General features: G+C 42.3%; 3 protein-coding genes across 3 annotated transcripts; 2 read left to right on the top strand and 1 right to left on the bottom strand.

Moving 5' to 3' along the window:
- Positions 1-1,427: 1,427 nt before the first annotated feature.
- Positions 1,428-5,089, top strand: bnip1b (BCL2 interacting protein 1b). The gene is made up of 6 exons (XM_040180835.2): positions 1,428-1,592; positions 2,436-2,528; positions 2,625-2,716; positions 3,289-3,396; positions 3,979-4,097; positions 4,239-5,089. Exons 1-6 carry the CDS (start codon positions 1,509-1,511, stop codon positions 4,433-4,435), a joined length of 693 nt encoding a protein of 230 aa, XP_040036769.1. The 5' UTR covers positions 1,428-1,508; the 3' UTR covers positions 4,436-5,089.
- Positions 4,978-13,082, bottom strand: LOC120822833 (stanniocalcin-2). The gene is made up of 7 exons (XM_040182772.2): positions 12,933-13,082; positions 12,715-12,839; positions 12,246-12,456; positions 8,926-9,058; positions 8,408-8,550; positions 6,618-6,829; positions 4,978-5,890 (listed from the first exon to the last, which is right to left on the bottom strand). Exons 1-7 carry the CDS (start codon positions 13,080-13,082, stop codon positions 5,566-5,568), a joined length of 1,299 nt encoding a protein of 432 aa, XP_040038706.2. The 3' UTR covers positions 4,978-5,565.
- Positions 13,083-13,217: 135 nt separating this feature from the next.
- htatsf1 (HIV-1 Tat specific factor 1) lies at positions 13,218-16,849 on the top strand. The gene is made up of 10 exons (XM_040180790.2): positions 13,218-13,352; positions 14,114-14,278; positions 14,381-14,603; positions 14,840-14,887; positions 15,003-15,157; positions 15,339-15,502; positions 15,647-15,743; positions 15,882-15,971; positions 16,060-16,197; positions 16,431-16,849. Exons 1-10 carry the CDS (start codon positions 13,266-13,268, stop codon positions 16,677-16,679), a joined length of 1,416 nt encoding a protein of 471 aa, XP_040036724.1. The 5' UTR covers positions 13,218-13,265; the 3' UTR covers positions 16,680-16,849.
- Positions 16,850-19,769: the final 2,920 nt, after the last annotated feature.

Genomic DNA, 19,769 nt, shown 5'->3' with positions numbered 1-19,769 from the left:
CTGTTGTGTTATCGTGCCTCTCTTTTTCTTTCTTATCTTTTTTTTTTTTTTTTTTAAACCATTCTTTTTCTGTTGTATCAGCCAGAGTTGGTACCACAGCTCTGCTTGTAACCACAATAGTCTGATTTATGTTTATTGATTTTGAATATCAAAATAATAAAAAACCATTAGCACCCCATCCCAAATCGTGTGAATTAGTTTATGTAACTTTTAGGATCGCTTGGATGAAGATCCCAACATACATACGGATGTCTACAAACATTTAAATTGACTTTCATAGTAGTAGAAGCAAAAAAAACCCCACCACAGGTCCTCTCATTCCTAATAACAATAGATGTGTAAGGAAGATAAAAATACACAATAGTATTGTATGACGCACGCTGTTGGAGATTTCAGGCCAAAGTCCATACATTTCTAGCAAAGATGTTAACGGGTCACAAATACATGGTTTCCTTGCTAGAAAAGGCTGATTAATTTCCAAAGTGCATTTTTTTCAGCAGGTAATGCAGTTTTGTAAAAGTTTATGCGCTCCTCCATCAGAATGAAAGAACCGAGGAGAGCTCTTTGGCAGAGATACAAAAGCTATTTCTGAGTTCTTGACAATACATGTTAGTAGGTTTATTTTACTGTTTGTTTGGGTCTCTGGGGAATTATATAATATCATCACCAGACTAACCAAATACAGTATGACTGAGTATGTATCTTAACACGGATTTATGAATTTAAAAATCTTTTTTCACTTAATTTTGAAAAGCAGAATGAATCAATTGCCAGCAGAATTCATTTCCGGTTCACTGACCACAAGATACGGATATTAGATATCTTCCCCTTGATAAAGTCCGGCATATTTACCCACAGGAAATGTCAGTATTTCCTGTCTGTGCTGAATTTAGTGTGAAAACAACACATCTTTGTCCTTCTGATGCAGTATTTCCCTCTGACATTTGTCCACATATGTATACGTATCTAGTTTATTTAAAAACGCCCAACCAGACGTCCTGTAGCTTTGGACATCCCCATTTATGTTGCAGGTTCACACCTACATTTGTTATTTCTTAAACACACGGATGGATTGAAGTTGGTTAATTTATTAATTTTGTATTTTTAGCCTTATTTAATAAAGTTTAACCATATAAACTCATGCAGGTTTTATTTTTTACAAACTCTCAATATTTTGTCCAGCAGTTGAAAATTCAAGCTTTATTTTCATCCCAGTGGAGATCCTGTGCGTCCAATGTGAGTTGTTGCGCCAGATATAAAGAATATTCCACCCCAAACTATTTTCTTTGAATTTTTCCCATAAAGCCGTACGATGTTACTCAGAGGTAAACTTAAATGATTTAACATCCGTTTTCTGTTAGTAAGCCTATCTTATCTTAACGGAATACGTTATTTATTCATGGCACAATGGTTGTAGTAGTTGCGGCATAAGATTGTTAAGACCGTTGCTTCGCCTTCAGCAGAGCGCGTTATATTTTGGGCCTCCTGCTTGCCGTACAAAAACAAATATGGCGTCTTTCGCGGACGTACACGTCCGAATTTGTGCTCACGAAATTATTAAATATGATCTGGAAATTAAGGCTATCGTGCAGGTAACACCTGAGTATGACTGTTGTGTTTGTTTGTCTTTTTGCCCGTGCTGGTAGCCGTTATTTTTGTGGAGTTCTGGACAAAGTCATCGTCAGCGGGTCTTTAATTCGCTCTAGACGCCATAAAAGAGTGAAGCTAATGTTAGCGAACGCGTGAAGTGAGTTAAAAGATATTTGTAACGTTAATTAACGTTATTAGAAAAGAGGTAAATGATAATAAACGTGTTTAACTGTATCAAACATCGTCCCATCATTTATTACAGTGAGTCACGGGGACGCCAGCGTTAGCCGGTGTGTCGGACAGATCGATGAGGAGTAACGTTAAAATAAGTTATTATTTGATAAATGGGTGTTAACACATGATTTGTTATTAGGCATCAAACCAGACCTTTTGCCCAATCGCTGAATGCTGGAAAAGTTCAAATTACTTAACCCCTGTAAGCCCATTACGCTTACGTTGGAGACATCTGCAGATGAATCAGTAAAGATTGGCAGACTTCATACTTACTTAAATGTTATTTATAATATTTTACTATTACAATCAATAAATCCAATTAACAGTAATTAACGTTTTACCGTTTTTTTGGAAAAATGGAAAAAATGTTTGAGTTCATTCCAATAATATGATACTAGGGCATTACATCCCTTTTTGTTATATTTTATCAAAATAAATAAATATGAAAAGATTGATCCTTTAATTCAGTACTTCGTCGTATGATGTTATTATAAGATTTAAATAAAACCGTTCTAAAGAAAATTCAGAATGAATCGTATCTTTCAGTGTTAATGTTTCATGTTAAATAAACACAAGTATGTGCCATCTCATTTTGTTTGTGTTACCTATAGGACATCAGGGATTGTCCTGGACCTCAGTCAACCCTCATGGAGCTCAATTCTCAGGTCAAGGAGAAGTTCAACAAGCTCAGAATTAGAATACAGGTCAGTCCTCACATCCCATGTGTACTGTGTTGCTTTTGACAGACGTGTTGCTTGAAATCAAAACTGTTTTATTTGACATGGATGCGCTTTTGACAGGACTTGGAGCAGATGGCCAGAGAACAGGACCGAGAGACGGACAGACTGGCCATCCAGGAAGAGACAGAAAGCCAGCGAAAGCAAATGCTGAGGTGTGTGAACCCATTTTCCCCCCGACAGACTGTATTGACCTCAGCAATCCGGCTTTAATGCCAACGTCCCGTCAAAGGTTTATGTCAGTGAACCCGTCTTTATTTTGTTTTCAATCGACACATCACAATGAATTGTAATGCTTAGTTGAAACCCAAACCTGATGGATGTGTATCATATTATCTGATGGATGTGCATCAGGTTTGGTGGTTTCTTTGTCTCCAGAAGTGGGAAGTAAAGATTGCTATCAGTAGTCTAAAAAGGAAAATTGATGTATCGTGTTCATCAGGCTTTTGGCAGTAGTTCACATTCTTGACCCTTAAGTGTTGACCTTTGAAAGAAGTTGCAATGGGATCATACTAGGGCTTAGCAGCTTGGCCAAAAATTCATGTCATGGTATTTTGTATGATTCTGTATGATTTTGTATCACAGTTTTATCAACATTCATTCATTCATTGGGCCAAAAAGGACCGCTGGCCACCCAAACAGCTGTTCACCACTCGTTGTTCACCGCTGGCATGTTAGCTTTTAACCAGAAATTTGGTTTGTTTGTTGTGTTTTTCTGTGGATCTAGTAACCAGACAGCGTGGAGGAAAGCTAACCTGGCTTGTAAACTAGCCATAGACGTCACAGAGAAGAACGAGCTTCTGCAGGGGGTTGAACACCAGGGCACCAGACAAAGGTCAGTAGGTAACAGAGCTTTAAACCATTATGACGTTAGCATGGCACATTGCTTTTGTTAAGCCTAAACCCCCAATGCCGGCATTTATTAAACATCTGTCAAACTCTCTGGTCTCTTCATAACCTAATTCCAGTCTGAAGAGACTATATGCATTTAAAACGTTAATCTCTCAGATGGGTTCAGTGTTACTCATTACTTTCCGTTGCGGAAACCAGTTTTTACTGCAAAAGCATCCTAATTGATATTGAGAAATGGATATTTAAGTTGTGTCCAGCTGTCTCTTCTATTATTATTATTATTATTATTATATTAACAATATGAATGGTGTAGATCAGCGTAGTTTGCCTTCCTACAATATGCTGCTCAGTTACAGTAACTGAGAAATTGACTAGCAGTGATAGAAGTTGTGCGCCAGGGACACGCCTCAAAATTAAAGGCTGTTTTTTTACCTCAGAGGCATCAATTTTGCAGAGATATTCTGATCTGTCCCTCATTCGCACTTTGCACGTAGATCTCATTTGAGTGTGTGAATATTGACAGTGATTTGACCTCGTACGGACTGTGTGTCTTTTTTTATTTCAGGAAGGTGACTAAAGAAAGCCTAGCAGAAACCAGTAGCAACATTACAGAGAGTCTGATGTCTATGAGCAGGAGGATGGCTGAGCAGGTGAAGCAGAGCGAGGACACTATTGGCACACTGGGTAAAATAAAACTCTACTTTGTTAATGTTTCAGGGTTATAGTTTGTGCACAAAAGGTGATTCCTATAGGTCTTTCCCATTTTCTACCTTTCATTACTAACACGTCTTCCGTCTTAAACCTTTTATACTCCTCCTCACACAGCCACTTCCTCGAGGACGGTGCAGGAAACCAATGAGGAGTTTAAAAGCATGACAGGAACCATTCACCTGGGAAGGAAACTGATCCTCAAGTATAACCGGCGCGAGCTGACAGACAAGCTGCTCATCTTCCTGGCTTTGGCCCTTTTCCTCGCCACCGTCCTTTACATCCTTAAGAAACGTCTCTTCCCTTTCATTTAGCTCACAAAGTGTTTTCGCTCAGCAAAATATTACCACAAGGACTTTAAAGTCAAACAGTCCTAAGACCTGACTTTCGCACATAGTGAAGCTTCAAGTGAAAACTTTTCATCTGGTTGAGTTAAGCACAATACCCAATATGGGAGTAAGTACAAGGGTACTCTGAACCAACAAGAGTCAAAGCTGCCGTATAAATCAAACCTCACTTGGTTTACTGTATTACGGTATGTGTTCAACATAGAAAGTGTCCACGTTGATCTGCTCTGGGCGGTTTCTCCAGGAGGCAATTGGAGTGTTTGACGGTTTCCCCCGTGCCTTTCCTCCTTCGGACGCCTCCACGACAGATTTTAGAATTTGGATTACTCACCTTCTTAAAATGTATCTTCCACATTAAGTCAAGGAGGTTGTGAATGTTGAACGCTTCCAGTTCTACAGACGTACCAGTAGGTGGCAGGATTCCCAACCTCCCCCACATCAGAGATGCTTTATTGTTCATTTGTGTGACAAACTATTTTACAGCAAAGCCGACTTACAGCAAACTACTCACTTGTCAAGTTGTTGACGTTTATTTAATTTCAATTGGAATACATAGTCTATGGTATGAATATGTATTTTTTTTATTTGTTAAAATAAAAAGTTACAATACATATCTTTAAACCTGTGGTCTGTATGAAATGTGAGTCAAGTAGAGCATCAAAAACACATATTTATGGCATCATGGACAAAGAGTGCTTTCCTTCCTGCAGACTGAACCCTGACTCTCTACAAGATGCCGTTCGATAGCTTGTCCACTTTATCGTGCACAATAAAAAAAAAAAACTGATTTTAAATAGTCAGAATACTGACTTTGAGATAGCAGCTGAATCTCTGGGGTGTTTCACTGCCCTTTGCTGCAGGATGCAGTGACTGCAGTTTACTGTGACGTTGACGTGAGGTAGACAAATGGTTTTCACCCTTGTACGAAGTCAAATGTAAAAAATATGACTATAGCATAGACTCCCAACATATTTAATAAGTTATGGTGACATTGCTTTCACCGGCAATGAGACACTAAAAAACCACCACCACTGCTGGTGTAATACTAATAACTCCCGTGTAGCCTAGCAGCACCTATGCTTGACCCGCCCGCCTCTTCACACAGAGGTCGCATTGGTTTTCTCAGATTGGTTGTCGTTCCGACTCAGGGCTTCCCTGGGCTCTGGTTCGGACACCTCGGTCGGCTGCCGCAGGTGCGCTTGATTTGTGCCATGCCAGGACCCGACGGGTGGTGGTGGTGGTGCGGCGGCGGCGGTGGTGTTGTCCTGCAGAGTGTCTGCTTGGCTGTTAGAGCAGGTGCTGCCGAAGCTGCTGCACAGCGCCCCCCAGTGGTGCTCGCACTGCGCGCGCAGCCGCTGCCCGACCCACGACCCGACCTTGTCTCCGCACCGCAGCAGGAAGTTCATCAGCTCCACGTGCGGTCTGAGGAAACCAAGCACACGCTCTTTTACTTTAACACGGGCCTGTGGTGTATTTAGGAAAGTACATTCATACGTACCAGCTATATGGTAAGGTAAGGTTTTTGCCACAGTGCATTATGGCTGTTGTCTATATAAAATAGTGAATGACTTACTGAGTTTTTTCGACATACTATACTTTGATTGTATAGTATGATTTCTCTTGATCTAAACTTTACTTTTTAGTGAAATTATTTTTTACCATGCTACAATATAGCATTTTTATTTACATACTTTACCATACAATTTTTGGCTATAATGATGTTTTTTACTGACTAGAAGTATTTTGATGGGGTTATGCTTTTAACATGATAGCGTGCTTTAACTTTTTATGCCATACTGTAGCATGGATTTCCTTGACATTTTTAAGTTTCTTTCATTATGACATTTTATTCCATATTTCTAACAATTTAAATATACAATGGTTTCTTTCCTTACACATTAAACCTCACCATTCCTAAAAAAAAAAAGAATAGCTCTGTTTTTATTCAATTGTCCCAGTAAGCTTTAACAATGAGCCGGAAAGCACAATACTACGACCCTTAAATTTAAAGCATCCTCAAATTAAACTAATAGTTAAATCAATTTAATTTATTTGTATTAATGCTAAACTACGGCTCAATACTGCAGTATTTCACAGAGGATGTTGGTGACATCAGGTTACTGGTTGCTTGTGTGTCTCCGTCTCTCACCCCGGGGGGAACATCAGGTGGAACTGCACCAGGTTGCCCATGGTCTCCATGTGGTCTTGTGGCGCGAGGCAGAGCTGGTGTTTGGAGTAACACTCCCTCTGCAGTGAGAACACCATCTCTTTTACCGCTGAGCACCGGCGGCTCACACAGCTGAAGCGCTGCCTCAGACCCAGTGCCATGCACCGCAACGCTTCCTTCACAAAGGACTTTCCCTGGAACGAGAAGTAGAGCAACATGAGGAATCTGTCTCATTTCTGATGATTCGGACAGCGAGGCTGCATCTACTGAGCACAATGTTGAATATGCTGCCGCCTTCTGTTTAAAATGATATGCCTTCATACTTTAGACCCTTTGTATTCTCTGCACAGTGGATCCTCCAATTGTGTGTGGTCGTTATTTTAAATGAATAAATTAACGGGGTCAAATGAAACGGAAATTGGCAAACCGAAGTGAATGAAAATGCTATATAGGCCTATATGCCATAGAATGCTATATAGGCGAGAGCAATATTTCCCTTGCGTTCAAATGAAATGATGTTGCAAAGTATGTCATTGTTAGGTATGCTGTTAAAAAGCCAAAGTATAGCAACCTGTAAAATTGTCATAGTATTCCATAACAATGTAAAAAAGTAATTGTACAACTTTGGCCATTTGGAATGTCATATTATACGTCATAAAAAAAGTCCTAGCATTGTCCTCCAATAGAAAGAAAAATAAATAAACAGCCAAAACAATGGGGAAGACATTGTACAGTATCTTTCCGTATAGTATGGCAAGTATAGAATATAATAACAAAATAACATTAACAAGTCATATCTCTGTTTGTGTGTTTTGAAGGTTTTCAACCTGATTGACCAGCCAGACACATAAAATAGATTATCTACAGGAGAATCAATATGTTTCAAACCACACCGTATCTACCAATATCTACATACACATGTCGGTAAATGTATTGAGAACTAAAGTGGGAATTTGTCTGTCAAAGCTCATGTTATGTGGCTCTGGCAGAAATTTCTCCAAATGTCCACCAGCAGTTGGACAACCTTTCGTCTTCCACACTAACAACAACAGACATAATCTATGCTGTAGATCCTGAGAACCAAATGGAATACTTCATCGACCTTTGCAAAGAATTTTGTAATTTCATTATATTTTTCAAATCAATTCTCGTAATTATTTGTCAGATGGTATAGATTCTATAGAGCAAACATTGTTTTGCTTTTTTAGATAAAAAAAAAAAAGACTACCTACAATTGTGCAGAATGTTGATTTGACCTTCAGACCGGACCCTCCAGAATGCACTGGGGCTGTTTTGCAGCCGATGAGAGTCGGTACCTCCGATTAGAGGCCACGGTTCTCCGGGGGGGGGTGGCAGCGAGTCACTGACCCTAAACCCAAGAAAGGGCATCGAGGAGCTGAGGCAAGAGGCAGAATCTCTCTTAATTTACCAATCTGTCTACGTTCTGACCCTCACCTGTGGTCTTGAGCCTTGGACCAAAAGAAGAAGGTTGATATAAGCCGCGAAAAATGAGCTTCCTTCATGGGGAGGCTGAAGCCTTCAAGGTAGAAATCCAGAGGGAGAATTGCAGTAACGTCGCATCTAATTCAAGCCAGGAGGAGAAACTAAGCTGGTTTGGACATCTGTTCATCTCTCTTAGACACCTCTCTTCAGAGGTCGACCTTATTAACTAAAGCTATAGGTACCGGTTTTGTTGGGGGAAAATATGAACTAAAGGTTACAGTTGCAGCCACCCTGCTATTACTCCATCTTATTGTCTCGATGTAGCCCACCTGTGAGTCATAGCAGCCCGCGTTGTGCAGCAAAGTGAGACAGATGTGGTGCAGCCCTTGGATCTCACAGGAGTTGTTGTTAAAACACTGAAACGTCCCACAGCCGACGTCCCCTGAACTCACCAGGCAACTCTGGATCTCGGCTGAGAGGGACAGAGAGACACAAAGAAAGCGTGTCGGCATCTGTGTCTCCCAAATCATCCTGCTTGTGCTCTGATTAGAAAAAGAGGACTACGATGACTTTGGTCATGTCCAGAAATTGAACTGCATCATTTTACAGACAGAAAAATCAATTGCCTTATTAAAATTGACAATTAAATGTAAATTCTAATGAGTTAGCTGTTCTCTGATGCTGAGATAAGAATATCCCCCAGTGGTCCTTATGAAACCGATGACTTTAACAGGCGTCCGGGGGGACTTAACAGGCGTCTCCCCCCCCCCCCCCCCCTCCCCCGTTTGAACACCCGTCGTAAACATCTGGATGCACTGTGGCAAAAAGCGCCGCTGGTGGAACTCACCTGCGCTCTGCGCGGACAGGCGCTTTTTCACTTGGCTCCCTTGTTTCTCGTGGGCATCTCGCAGATCCAGGGTCAGCACCTGCTGACGGAGCACGAGCAGAAACAGCAGCGCGGACACGTGGGCCGGCATGCTTCAGGCCCACCAGTCTGTCTTTAGACCTGTGGCTTCTACGGGTTGGAGCCTCGCGCACGGGGTGTCCGTCTGGGAAGTATCCCCGCTGCATGAAGCCTGAGATGTGTGTGTGTGTGTGTATATATATATAAAGCCGCATGAGCAAAGGCGCGTTCACATTTGATCTCCACCAATCACAGCGCAGCCTCGTGACGTCAGATGGAGCCAAAGGTTCGTCAGTGAGGAGAGAAGGTGACATGTGCAGCTGCGTTTGAATAAGTCCTCACATTTTCTTACTTTAAGGGCACACATTAGTGCACCGCATCTCGTTTCTCCACTGGAAGGTGCTCTCGTATATTATATCTTATTTTGGTTCCTCAAAGACAACCCTCCATGTTTTTCTCTACCAGAAGGGCCCGCTTAGCCACACTTTATGACGTTTTCTATTCTCCAGCAGGACACTTCTTCCAAACATAAGGGAACCAAGAGGAGCCGTCCCCTCTCCGAGTCCTCCAGTCAACAATGCAAAAATAATATCCAAACATTCTCTTGTAACAGCTGTCTTAAACGGGATCTTCCTGTTCCTCTGGAGTCTGCAGGTCATCCGCTCCAGACATCCACACTCATCAGCCAGATTGTGTCGGGTGTGTTTGAGGGTAAGCAGCTGTGTTCTTGGCAGAGAAACGTGCCGTGAGAAACGTAGGCGCAGTCAAAGAGAGAGAGCGAGAGCAGGAGTGTGTGATAAGGGTCATGGCATAGAGGGGGGCTGTGTTAGAGTGCTATTCCTGTATCTGTCTAGATTGCACAGACAGGGATATGTTCATACACATACATTTGTTGAAAATAAATACATCATTTGGGCTAATGCATAGTGCTACCTTGGGTTTTTACAAAATCCTATGCAGCATTCTGCAGACTTTTACCCTTTTTAACAATTTATTAACATTCATTTTATGGTTAATGCACACACACAAAATTTGTACAACCAATTCAACGTGCTCTGACTAGATCTAGTCAGAGCACGTTGGTAGTATAAGGTGTGTAATATTTATTTCTTTGGTGGTTTCTAACAAATTGTCAGCTACTCCGATCACATCAAAGTAAAGTGATTTTGTTTGCGAGTCCAAGGTGAGTTTTGCTTGGATGTCTGTTTTCTTTACGATGTGTTCCATTCTCGCAGCAGAGTTGTTGTGGTCGTGTTTTGTCTCGTAACGGCCTTGACCTTTGACCCTTGACATCAACAAAGAGATAGACCATAATCATGCGACACCACAGCATCAACATCATCAAGCGGGTAAAAGAAACACACAAAAGAAAACCCGATTCTTGCTGCTATAACCATCAGGTTTATCTGCCCTGCGTCCGTGTGGCCCTCAATAAAGCTTGCTTAAAACAAATGTGTGTGTGTTATGTGAGGTCAAGGTACAGAGGCCGGCTATATATTAATGTGTGTATCCACGCTGGGGCCCAGCCGGGGGAAACACGCTCTCTTTGGAGGCTAATGTCCGTGTTCTTTTTTTCTTTTCGCCGCGTTCGGCCTCATCCTGGTTCAAAACATCTTCCTACGGCTTCCCTCACACGAGCCCCGACGACCACCCACGCAATGACCCTTCACCCCGACACTGAACACACAAACGCAGCCAAATGCTACACTAATGCATATAGACACCACTACGCAAACAACACACACATGCAGGGGCCTCCCCAGCTCGGACCCTCACATGATCACGTTGTTAATAACATGTCTGCCTCTGGATAAGTTTCTGCATCCGTACAGCGTAAATCGCATCCATCCAGTGTCTGACGCGAGAGGAAGCACAACGTTTGGGTGCGAACTCGGGTCTGTTGTTTGCGTTGCACTTATGTATTCAGTTAATCATTTAATTGACTTCAAAGAACCATATTCCTGTTCTTAAAGTTAACATACTTTTGTTAGTTTGAGAATAAGAATGTATGATTGTGATTTAGCTGAGCGAATATGGAGGCACATTTTATTTAAATGATTAATTAGCAAAGTGGTTAAGTCATTAATACATTTATTTATTCTTGTAAATTGGCGAGGTATAATTAGTTTTGATTCTTACCATTTTGGTAGCCTAATTTATTAAATTGGGTTTAATAATTACAACACATTATCCATGAATTCAAGTAGATCATAAGCATATTGAGGCTTACGTCTGACTTTTAGAGATAAACATCCCAGAAAAATGTTTTTCCATTCAACCATCATGCAGGCCTCCGGGTCTGCAGGGTTGACGGTATTTTTTACAATATTGGAAGAAGGAAAGCAGCTGACACGAGCAGCCATTACAAAGGGTAGTCAGTCAGCAATCGCTGAATACACTACGACACCAAGGTGTACACCTCTTAAAGTAAGTTAATGTCATGTTTTGAAGTGGAGGGATGGGGTGCAGGCATTTAATGATCACGCTGGACAGTCATTTCCATCAATTCAGAAGAAGAAACTGTTGTTCAAAAATCTTTGGATACAGCGGAGTATCTTTACTAATGAACTGCACAGGTACAAAAACAGGTTCTACAAAAAGACAGAAAAGCAACACGATTGAGGGGCAGTGACGTCAACAGTGTTTAGAAAAGCACATTGGATACCCAATCAACGCTGCATACTAAATACATCTGCCACAGAGCGATAAAACATTGAGTCACTTGGATACTGACAGATATGCTTCCATGTCTTTCAATAATTCAAGCTGAGCTGGACAGAGACTCTGATCTTCCTAAACCTTTCTAACTGACAGAAGCCCAACAACTTCCCTCATCATGATGAGTAAGCGTGAACAGAGAGGAACATATTTTGAGATGACATGATATTCAAGGAAAAAAGTCAACAAGAGCCGGAGTGAGATGTGCAACTTTGAAATCCTGTCGATATCGTACTGTTTAAAAAAAAAAAAAAAAAAAAAAATGTATAGACACCGCTCTGCATTGTCCAACTTCCACGGACGAGCCGCAAAACCAAATCTCATGCTGAAGAAACACTCCAGACGCTGGTCCTGCGAAAGAGCCGCAGCAGGAAAACAACCTGCTACTCTTCTTCTTCGTCAACATCATCTCGTCTGATGCTGCACCTTTCAAAAAGTCGCACACAGCCGTACAAGGTTACGCTTCGATCACAACGCGTACCTGCGGCAGGGCGGAGAATATTCATTTGTTCTCGGCCGTAAGTTGTTTTTAAGAACGGACCTCAAGGGGTTTTGGGGCCAGACGGAGGGGGGGCCTCCTGCAGCTCCAACTGCTCAGACGGTGCAGAGTTAGAACTGAAGGCGCTCTCGTCCCTCTTCTCCCCCGACAAGAAATCGTGAATTGCTGTTTCTATGTGCGGCCGAAAAGTGTGATTCATCTTGGGGTCGACGACCTGAGTGATGATCCTGTCCACGCCCGACTCCAACATACCCGACCTGGAGAAAACAAATAGGAGTTACAGGAGTACTGTTAATCAATTAGCATTAATTTAAAAAAAAAGAAGGTCTTAACAGTTAGGGATGGTCACCATTAAGGAATGGAATATAGTCTCAACACTTGTACCTTATGCAGGACGAAACAAAAAAAGCGGTGTGACCTCATCTCTGGATGGAGCTGCCACGAAATCATTACAAGATGATACTGTGATCGACCCGCTGATCCCTCCGAGGAGGACAAGGAAAGGGAACACTCACTGAACAACACTTTGCCTCAGCCCGTTCCTCATCTGGTTCTTGTTGATGGACGGGTTCCAGTCCTGCGTGCTCAGGTGCGACGTCACGTAGTTGTCGACTTTCTGTCGCAGGTTCTGATAGGCGGGCTGGCAGCAGAGAACACACGCGGAGTACGGGAGTTAACGGCACGTTAACAAACGTGAGCGCATCGCGGCGTTGTGGTTAGCCGGCTGACTCACCTTCGTATCAACGTCAGCGAGACAATCCCGGCGAAACTCGTCGAAAAGCCCGTGGTTCTTCAGATGCTCCACGATCATACCGATTAACTGCGGGTCTCCCGGTGGAAGGTCGCCCGGACTGACGTTAACGTTACCGCTACCCTCCGCCATGGCGAGCCGAAGTACCGCTTAAGGGGTTGATAAATGACCTGCTAGCTAGCTAACGTTAGCTAGCTGAGCTTGTTGTCGAACAAGACGTGACACAGGAAGCTGCGAGCGGAGTGACTCTGTTGGAGGGGAGGGGGGGGTAGAAGCTGCACGACAAATCGAGCGCTTCTTTTTCAGGTGTCGCGCATGCGCACTGCAAACCTGACACCGGAAGTACTTCATGTAAGGGTCGGGTGGAAGGGTAACGTTAAACGTTTGCGCCTAAAACTAAAGGTAATATTCATTAAATAAGCTGCCTGAATTCTCAAAAACAGATCGTTTCTGTGGTTGGGTTTCGAGACGCAGGACATTAGTTTCGTTAACCTTTGCACCTACCATATTTTAGACTGGACTAACGCTATTTTCGTCAGAGGTAACGTCAATAGCGTTGACCAACGTTAGCTGTGTTGGCTAACACCAAATGATTTACCGCTCAACCTTCTTAATACTGTCAAGCCCATAACTTTTAATGTTGCCAAATGGTCATCATCCTAATGTGAACCGAGCATCGGCAGCGGTGTCAACACGGGCAGCACATTTGTCTTAATTGGCTTAGTACCACCAATTACTGATCAGATCATCAATCAAACCACAGTGTAACGTTAATGGATTAAATAAAGCATACTGACATAGTTTCACCATGAGCTAACGATATTTGTTGAAATGTTATATTTGGCTAAACGGAGTCGTTCATTGTTTGTTACAGCAAATCCCGACAGTGACAATTGCGTCGTGCTTTGATATTATTGTGTAGCCATGTAAACATTTGAACTAAATCTATGAGCAGAGGGAAACGACACACGTTGAGCTTCTTTGCTGTCTTTTCTCACTTCAGTTGGATAGTAACCAAAACATCCTTCCTATTACCACATTAAAGCAAAACGGTTACATCTTAAAATACTAGGAAATGTAACACCAAGATATGAAATGAATACTACTTCCGTGTTGCCAAGTTGGGGGTTTATAAAGTTGCCATATACACGTTCTCTTTGCAGATGAGCGGGCAATCGAATGCCAACAAAGAGTTCATGGAGCAGCTGCGGATGCAGGAACTCTATGATCGGAGAACTGATGGTGGCTCTGACCCAAACACCTTCACCGACCCAGAGGACGGAACCGTGTATGACTGGGACCCCGAAAAGAAGGCCTGGTTCCCTAAAGTATGAACTTTTCTTTTCCTACCTCATACATTTGTTCTTTGAAGGCTCTCAGTCCCTGAGCTTCAGATGTTAATTTTAAGAACGTTTGCTTTGTTCCTCTAGATAACAGAGGACTTCATTGCAGCCTACCAGGCCAACTACGGCTTCACTCAGGATGGAGATCCAGATTCCAACCAAGCTGCAGTGAGCAGCTCCAACCCAGCAGCCCCAGAACCACAAAGCAAACCTTCCGAAAAGGCCAAACCAGGAGATTCCTCCAAGAAACAGAAGCTAGACAAGCAGGAAGAAGGAACACAGAAAGGGGAGAAGAGAAAACCAGATCCAGGTAAAGTGACACCCAAAACCATAGAGAAGAGAGAAAAGCAGGGGATTAACGAACACACGGATGGTAAATGATGGGCTTCTTTTTAAAGAGCTACAGTCATTGATTTATGTTTCCACTTTTACACCTGTCTGCAATTGTGATTTTTACCAGGATACATTTTTATGCACAATTTCTGAGATTAAGTGGGAACAAATCTTTTGATAAATGCCTTTTCCCTCCTTTCTCATGCTTTATAGGATGGTTCGATATAGAAGACAATAAAAACACGAACGTCTACGTATCAGGTTGGTATTTCTAAGATTTCTTTTCTCATTGTCAAGAAGACATCTTTCCAGCGACTAGTTGACTCTGTTCATCCTTCCTCGCTCTCCCTCATTTTTCCTCCTCCTTCCTCCTCAGGCCTGCCTCTTGACATCACTCCTGATGAGTTTGCCGAGTTGATGTCCAAGTGCGGCATTGTGATGCGGGACCCCATTACTGAAGAGTACAAGGTCAAACTCTACAAGGATAGAGAGGGAAATCTAAAGGGAGATGGTCTCTGCTGTTATCTCAAGGTCTGTCTCTCCTTGTTTGCCTAAAGCTTCCTTTATAGTTACCACAGATGTGTGACAACAAGGTTCTGCATGGGTTTTGGCTTGTGACATTGTAATGGAAGAAGTATTAATTGCTGTAGTATTGCGTTACTCTATAGTAGAGTGAAAACGTGTTTGTGTGCGTGTTTGTGATTCTCTGCAGAAGGAGTCAGTGGAGTTGGCTCTGCGTCTGATTGATGAGTCAGAGGTCAGAGGGTACAGACTCCACGTGGAAGCAGCACGGTTCGAGCTAAAGGGCCAGTACGACGCCAGCAAGAAGAAGAAGAAGAACAAAGAGTATAGGAAAAAAATGCAGCAGCAACAGAAGTACATTCTACCTCCCTGTTCCGTTTGATTTAACCTCCCATTAGTGCCACTCTGCACACGGGGAGGACCAGCCAACATGCTCAAATGGACCAACAGAAGACGGGTAATTGAGAATTTTCTCTTCTGCTTCTTTGTTCCGTGCAGACAGTTGGATTGGAGGCCGGAGAAGCAGGGAGAATTGAGGAAGAGGCATGAAAAAGTTGTCATCATTAGGAACATGTTCCACCCCAGTGACTTTGAGGTGCGGAGAGATCTACACATTCACATACATGCTTGCACACACACACAAACACACACACACATACACACGCACACACACACACACGCGCGCTGTCCATTCGGGTAATAATCTCTGCTCTCTCGGTTTTGGCCTTTGTAGGAAGACCCACTGGAGTTGAACGAGTACCGTGATGATCTGCGAACAGAGTGCGAGAAGTTTGGCGGCGTCAAGAAGGTCATCCTCTTCGATGTGAGTTTAATGTCAATCATAGTCAAGAGTGGAATGGTTTGTATCATACAGTATATGTTAATATGGAGCTGCGGTTCGTGTGCTGTAGAGACACCCGGACGGCGTGGCATCGGTCGCCTTTAAGGAGCCCGAACAAGCCGACGCGTGCGTGGAGTCGTTCAATGGTCGCTGGTTTGGAGGAAGGCAGCTGAGTGCTCTGCTTTGGGATGGAACAACAGACTATCAGGTACATCAAATGCAAGATACAAATGCAAATTTAGCAAGAAAGACGGATAATATATATATGTCATGGAATTTCGTGATGGAAATTTTACTGATGCATCATTTCCAAGGCTTATGAAGGTAGTCCTCATTCCTACCAAAGAGTCCTGTGATATTACGAACATATTACTAGTTTACTCACTTAAACTCTGCATCTGGAAAGAATTTGCTGCATTAATGGTGCTACTGTTTGTGCAGGTGGAAGAGACCACACGAGAGCGCGAGGAGCGACTGAAGGGTTGGTCTACTTTCCTGGAGGGAGGCGATAAGGGACCGCAGAACAATACTGAGAAGCCAGCAGAGGGCAACAGCGCCAAAACAGAACCCACAGAACCGTCCAGCACCACAGAGCCCGAACAGCATCCCAAAAAAGAACCACAGAAACGGGAAGAGGAAGCAGACTCTACAGATAGCAGCCTTGAAGGAAGTGATGATGAGAAAGCCTAGGTCCTTATATACACACACCTTTGGTCCCCATGGCAACCAATCAGGACAGTTGCAGTAGAGTGTGAACTGTGGTAAACACCCGTTCTGACTGGGTAAGGAGGAGGTGGTATTGGGGCAGTTTGAGCTGTTTTGTAATGTAGAAAAATAAAATTGTGATTTTGGCTACCCTATTCAAACTATTTTGGTTTACACCGGAAGTACACCTGCACCACAAGTACAGCTTTCCCTATATTTCAGTGGGCCAGTTTGTTTGCAGGTTTGTAAGGATGACCATGATGATGATAACCAGACTGCACAGATATCAAAGGGACACTTTGAGTAGAATCTGTTTTATATAGTTTGATGGTATAGTTTGTCATATAAACCCACCAAACCTCATAGAAAGTACATGTATCGTAGTAAAATGTTTAAATCGCTTAACAACAAACTTCAAAGTACTAATATTATTATTTATAAATCAATTTTTTGACTAAATATATTTTGACTTTCTTTTTTGTGCAACTCCCTGCCGGCGATTCTGTATGAGCGTCGGCCCTCCCCCCGGCCCCCCACTAGAGAGCACTGTTGCCCTGCTGTTGCCGCGGATGGTTGGGGAACTTTGCTTTAATATGAAGTAGATAGAGTGGTCAAATTAGCCCGTTAGGACTTGCTTTTTAAAGTTAGTTTTTATGGATAAAATAATTTCAGTTTCAAACTATGTACATTTAATGTGTTTAAATAATATTTGACGGTAATGTTTTTTCTCAGTAGCTTTAGTACTTAAAATTGTAAAGCAACTTGAAAACTTGAAAAAAATGTGTCGTTACCACATTAGATTTAGACCTCAGATTTAGCCAAAGTCGATGCACCCTGAACGAGAACCTTGGAGTTGGACTTTACTTTAGTTTTTTACTTTATATGCCACTTTATACTTTATCTCCACTGTTAGTATTTAATTCAGAGATGATCTCTACAAAACATTATGAAATACAAAATCGTGTATTATCATGCACAAGCAGTCATGATGTAATATTTCCTAGCTGTAACATTTAAGTGATGCTTACACGTTAATGCATCTTATAAGCCATTATATACAATATACACACTATGATTCTGACATGCCAAAGCTCATTTAGACTTGAAAAAAAGATCTTCCTCTATCAGTTTTTGCGGCCATATCAAAGCAATTTGTGCCAATATAAATTTAAAAATATTGTTCAGAAAGCTGTTGTTCCTTTGTAAATAACTTCGGCAGGGGTTTGTAAAGTACACACCAGAGATGTTGTTATAATCAACAATCTCCTTCAGTGTTATTCACTAACAAGTTCTAGTGATCCATCAACCTTGTAGGTGCATTTGTACTTGTTCTAACTAACTAACTACTTCCTGGTCTCAACACCGAGATCCCTGATCCTAGTTGGACAAACATGGAGACCCAATGCCTAAAAACACTCACAAAGCATGTCATTTAAGAATGGTGCACAAGTTCTGCCAGGCCTCAAACACAATAATTGATTTCGAACACTGTGTTCCCTGTTTGCAATAAACTGACTGCAGCACAGTTTGACAGCAATGCAACAATATTATATGAGTCAACAAGAAGGCGCAGACAGAGAAAGATATGGAGCAGAAGCAGAGACGGAGGAGGAAATGGACAGAGCATGTGAAAGCAGGCTCTGTGTGTGTGTGTGTGTGTGTGTGTGTGTGTGTGTGTGTGTGTGTGTGCTGTTCCCTGGAGTCCGCCCTGGAGATCGCTTGGGAAAAAGACCTCTAGGTCTGTCTGAGGTCTGACATGCAGCCAAGAAAAGCAAGACTAAAATAGTGAGAGGGAGAGAGATGGAAGATTGAATGGGGAGGGGGGATCGGAAAGAGAGCCGAAGAGATGGAGAAAGACTGTGGACGAAGCTTTGTGTCCGTGGTGAAAATGTATGGAAAATAAAAACATTAACATGGTGTCACACACAAACACCCACTCACACACACACACACACACACACACTGCTGATTGGAACCACATGCTGAAAGACAGACAGAATAATGGGAAGTTGTGAATTGTTTGATTTGTTTTCCCTCTTTGTTGCGTTGGAGAGTGGATGCAGAGTGGTGGAAGGCTTCCATGACCAAAGATGTCGATCAGCCATGGGAAATTCCAGCCAGTAGATGTGTCCAATGCGCTGCGTGGGCATCGGGTCTTGCTCCATTAGCAGTGTGCATGGAGGGAGGAGGGCTTCTCAGTGTGTGAACCAGGAACCTGAGCAATGAAGTGGCCACAAAGTAGTGTACTCTCCTTCACACACACACACGAGCAAGTTGCTCAAATAATCCTTTTATTTTACTTTCCATATTGAATCTTGGATCAGTTTTTTTTTTTACCTGCAAAGACCAGATGAAGGCAAACACCTGTACTCGACAGCATACATACATATATACGCATAAAGTGATACGGCGGAGGAAGGACGTTTTCGCCCAGTTACACTTGCTTCTAATAACCGAAAAATAAAAAAGAGCGGAAGCAAGTGAATGGGAGACAGAGAGAGGGAGGAATGAAAAAAAAAAAGTTGATTTGCTGCAGATGCTCCGCTTCTCTGGGATAATTACATAAGATTGATTCTTTATGGAAAGGGGAGTGTTGTTTTATTGGTGTGTGAGTTACTTAAAAGGCCTGTGTGTGCCTGTTTAAAATACAATTGAACCAGCTGAAGATTCCAGCAGCAGCTGAATTGTTACAGAAGTGAGAACACCATCACAAGGTGGATTGAATCTTAGGGAGAATGAACAGATGACAGAACACTTCTACACCTTTACCAGTAATTGTTTTCCACAATATGCTTGAGCAAGGGAGTCTCTTCATTTGCCAATTGTTAATACATTTATTTGAATCATACTTTAATTTTCTGTGTTTTTTTCCATTTAAACATGTTTAGTGAGTCATTGCAAGGGATCATTTTTAATCAAGAACCTGAAGCCGCGACTGGACTTCTGGAACTGCGACTGATTGTGTTTTGACCACTTGGGGTCAGCAGAAGCACCATAACACTTGAAAGGTTCGTTAGCTAACATAAAACACATTTTACCAATACTCTGTACATAGATGGATAAATGCAAACAATC

This window comes from Gasterosteus aculeatus, chromosome 7 (genome assembly GCF_964276395.1).
Source record: "Gasterosteus aculeatus chromosome 7, fGasAcu3.hap1.1, whole genome shotgun sequence".
Classification (NCBI taxonomy): domain Eukaryota; kingdom Metazoa; phylum Chordata; class Actinopteri; order Perciformes; family Gasterosteidae; genus Gasterosteus; species Gasterosteus aculeatus.
The sequence above is the reverse complement of the archived record's forward strand: the minus strand, read 5'-3'. Positions and strand labels throughout refer to the sequence as shown.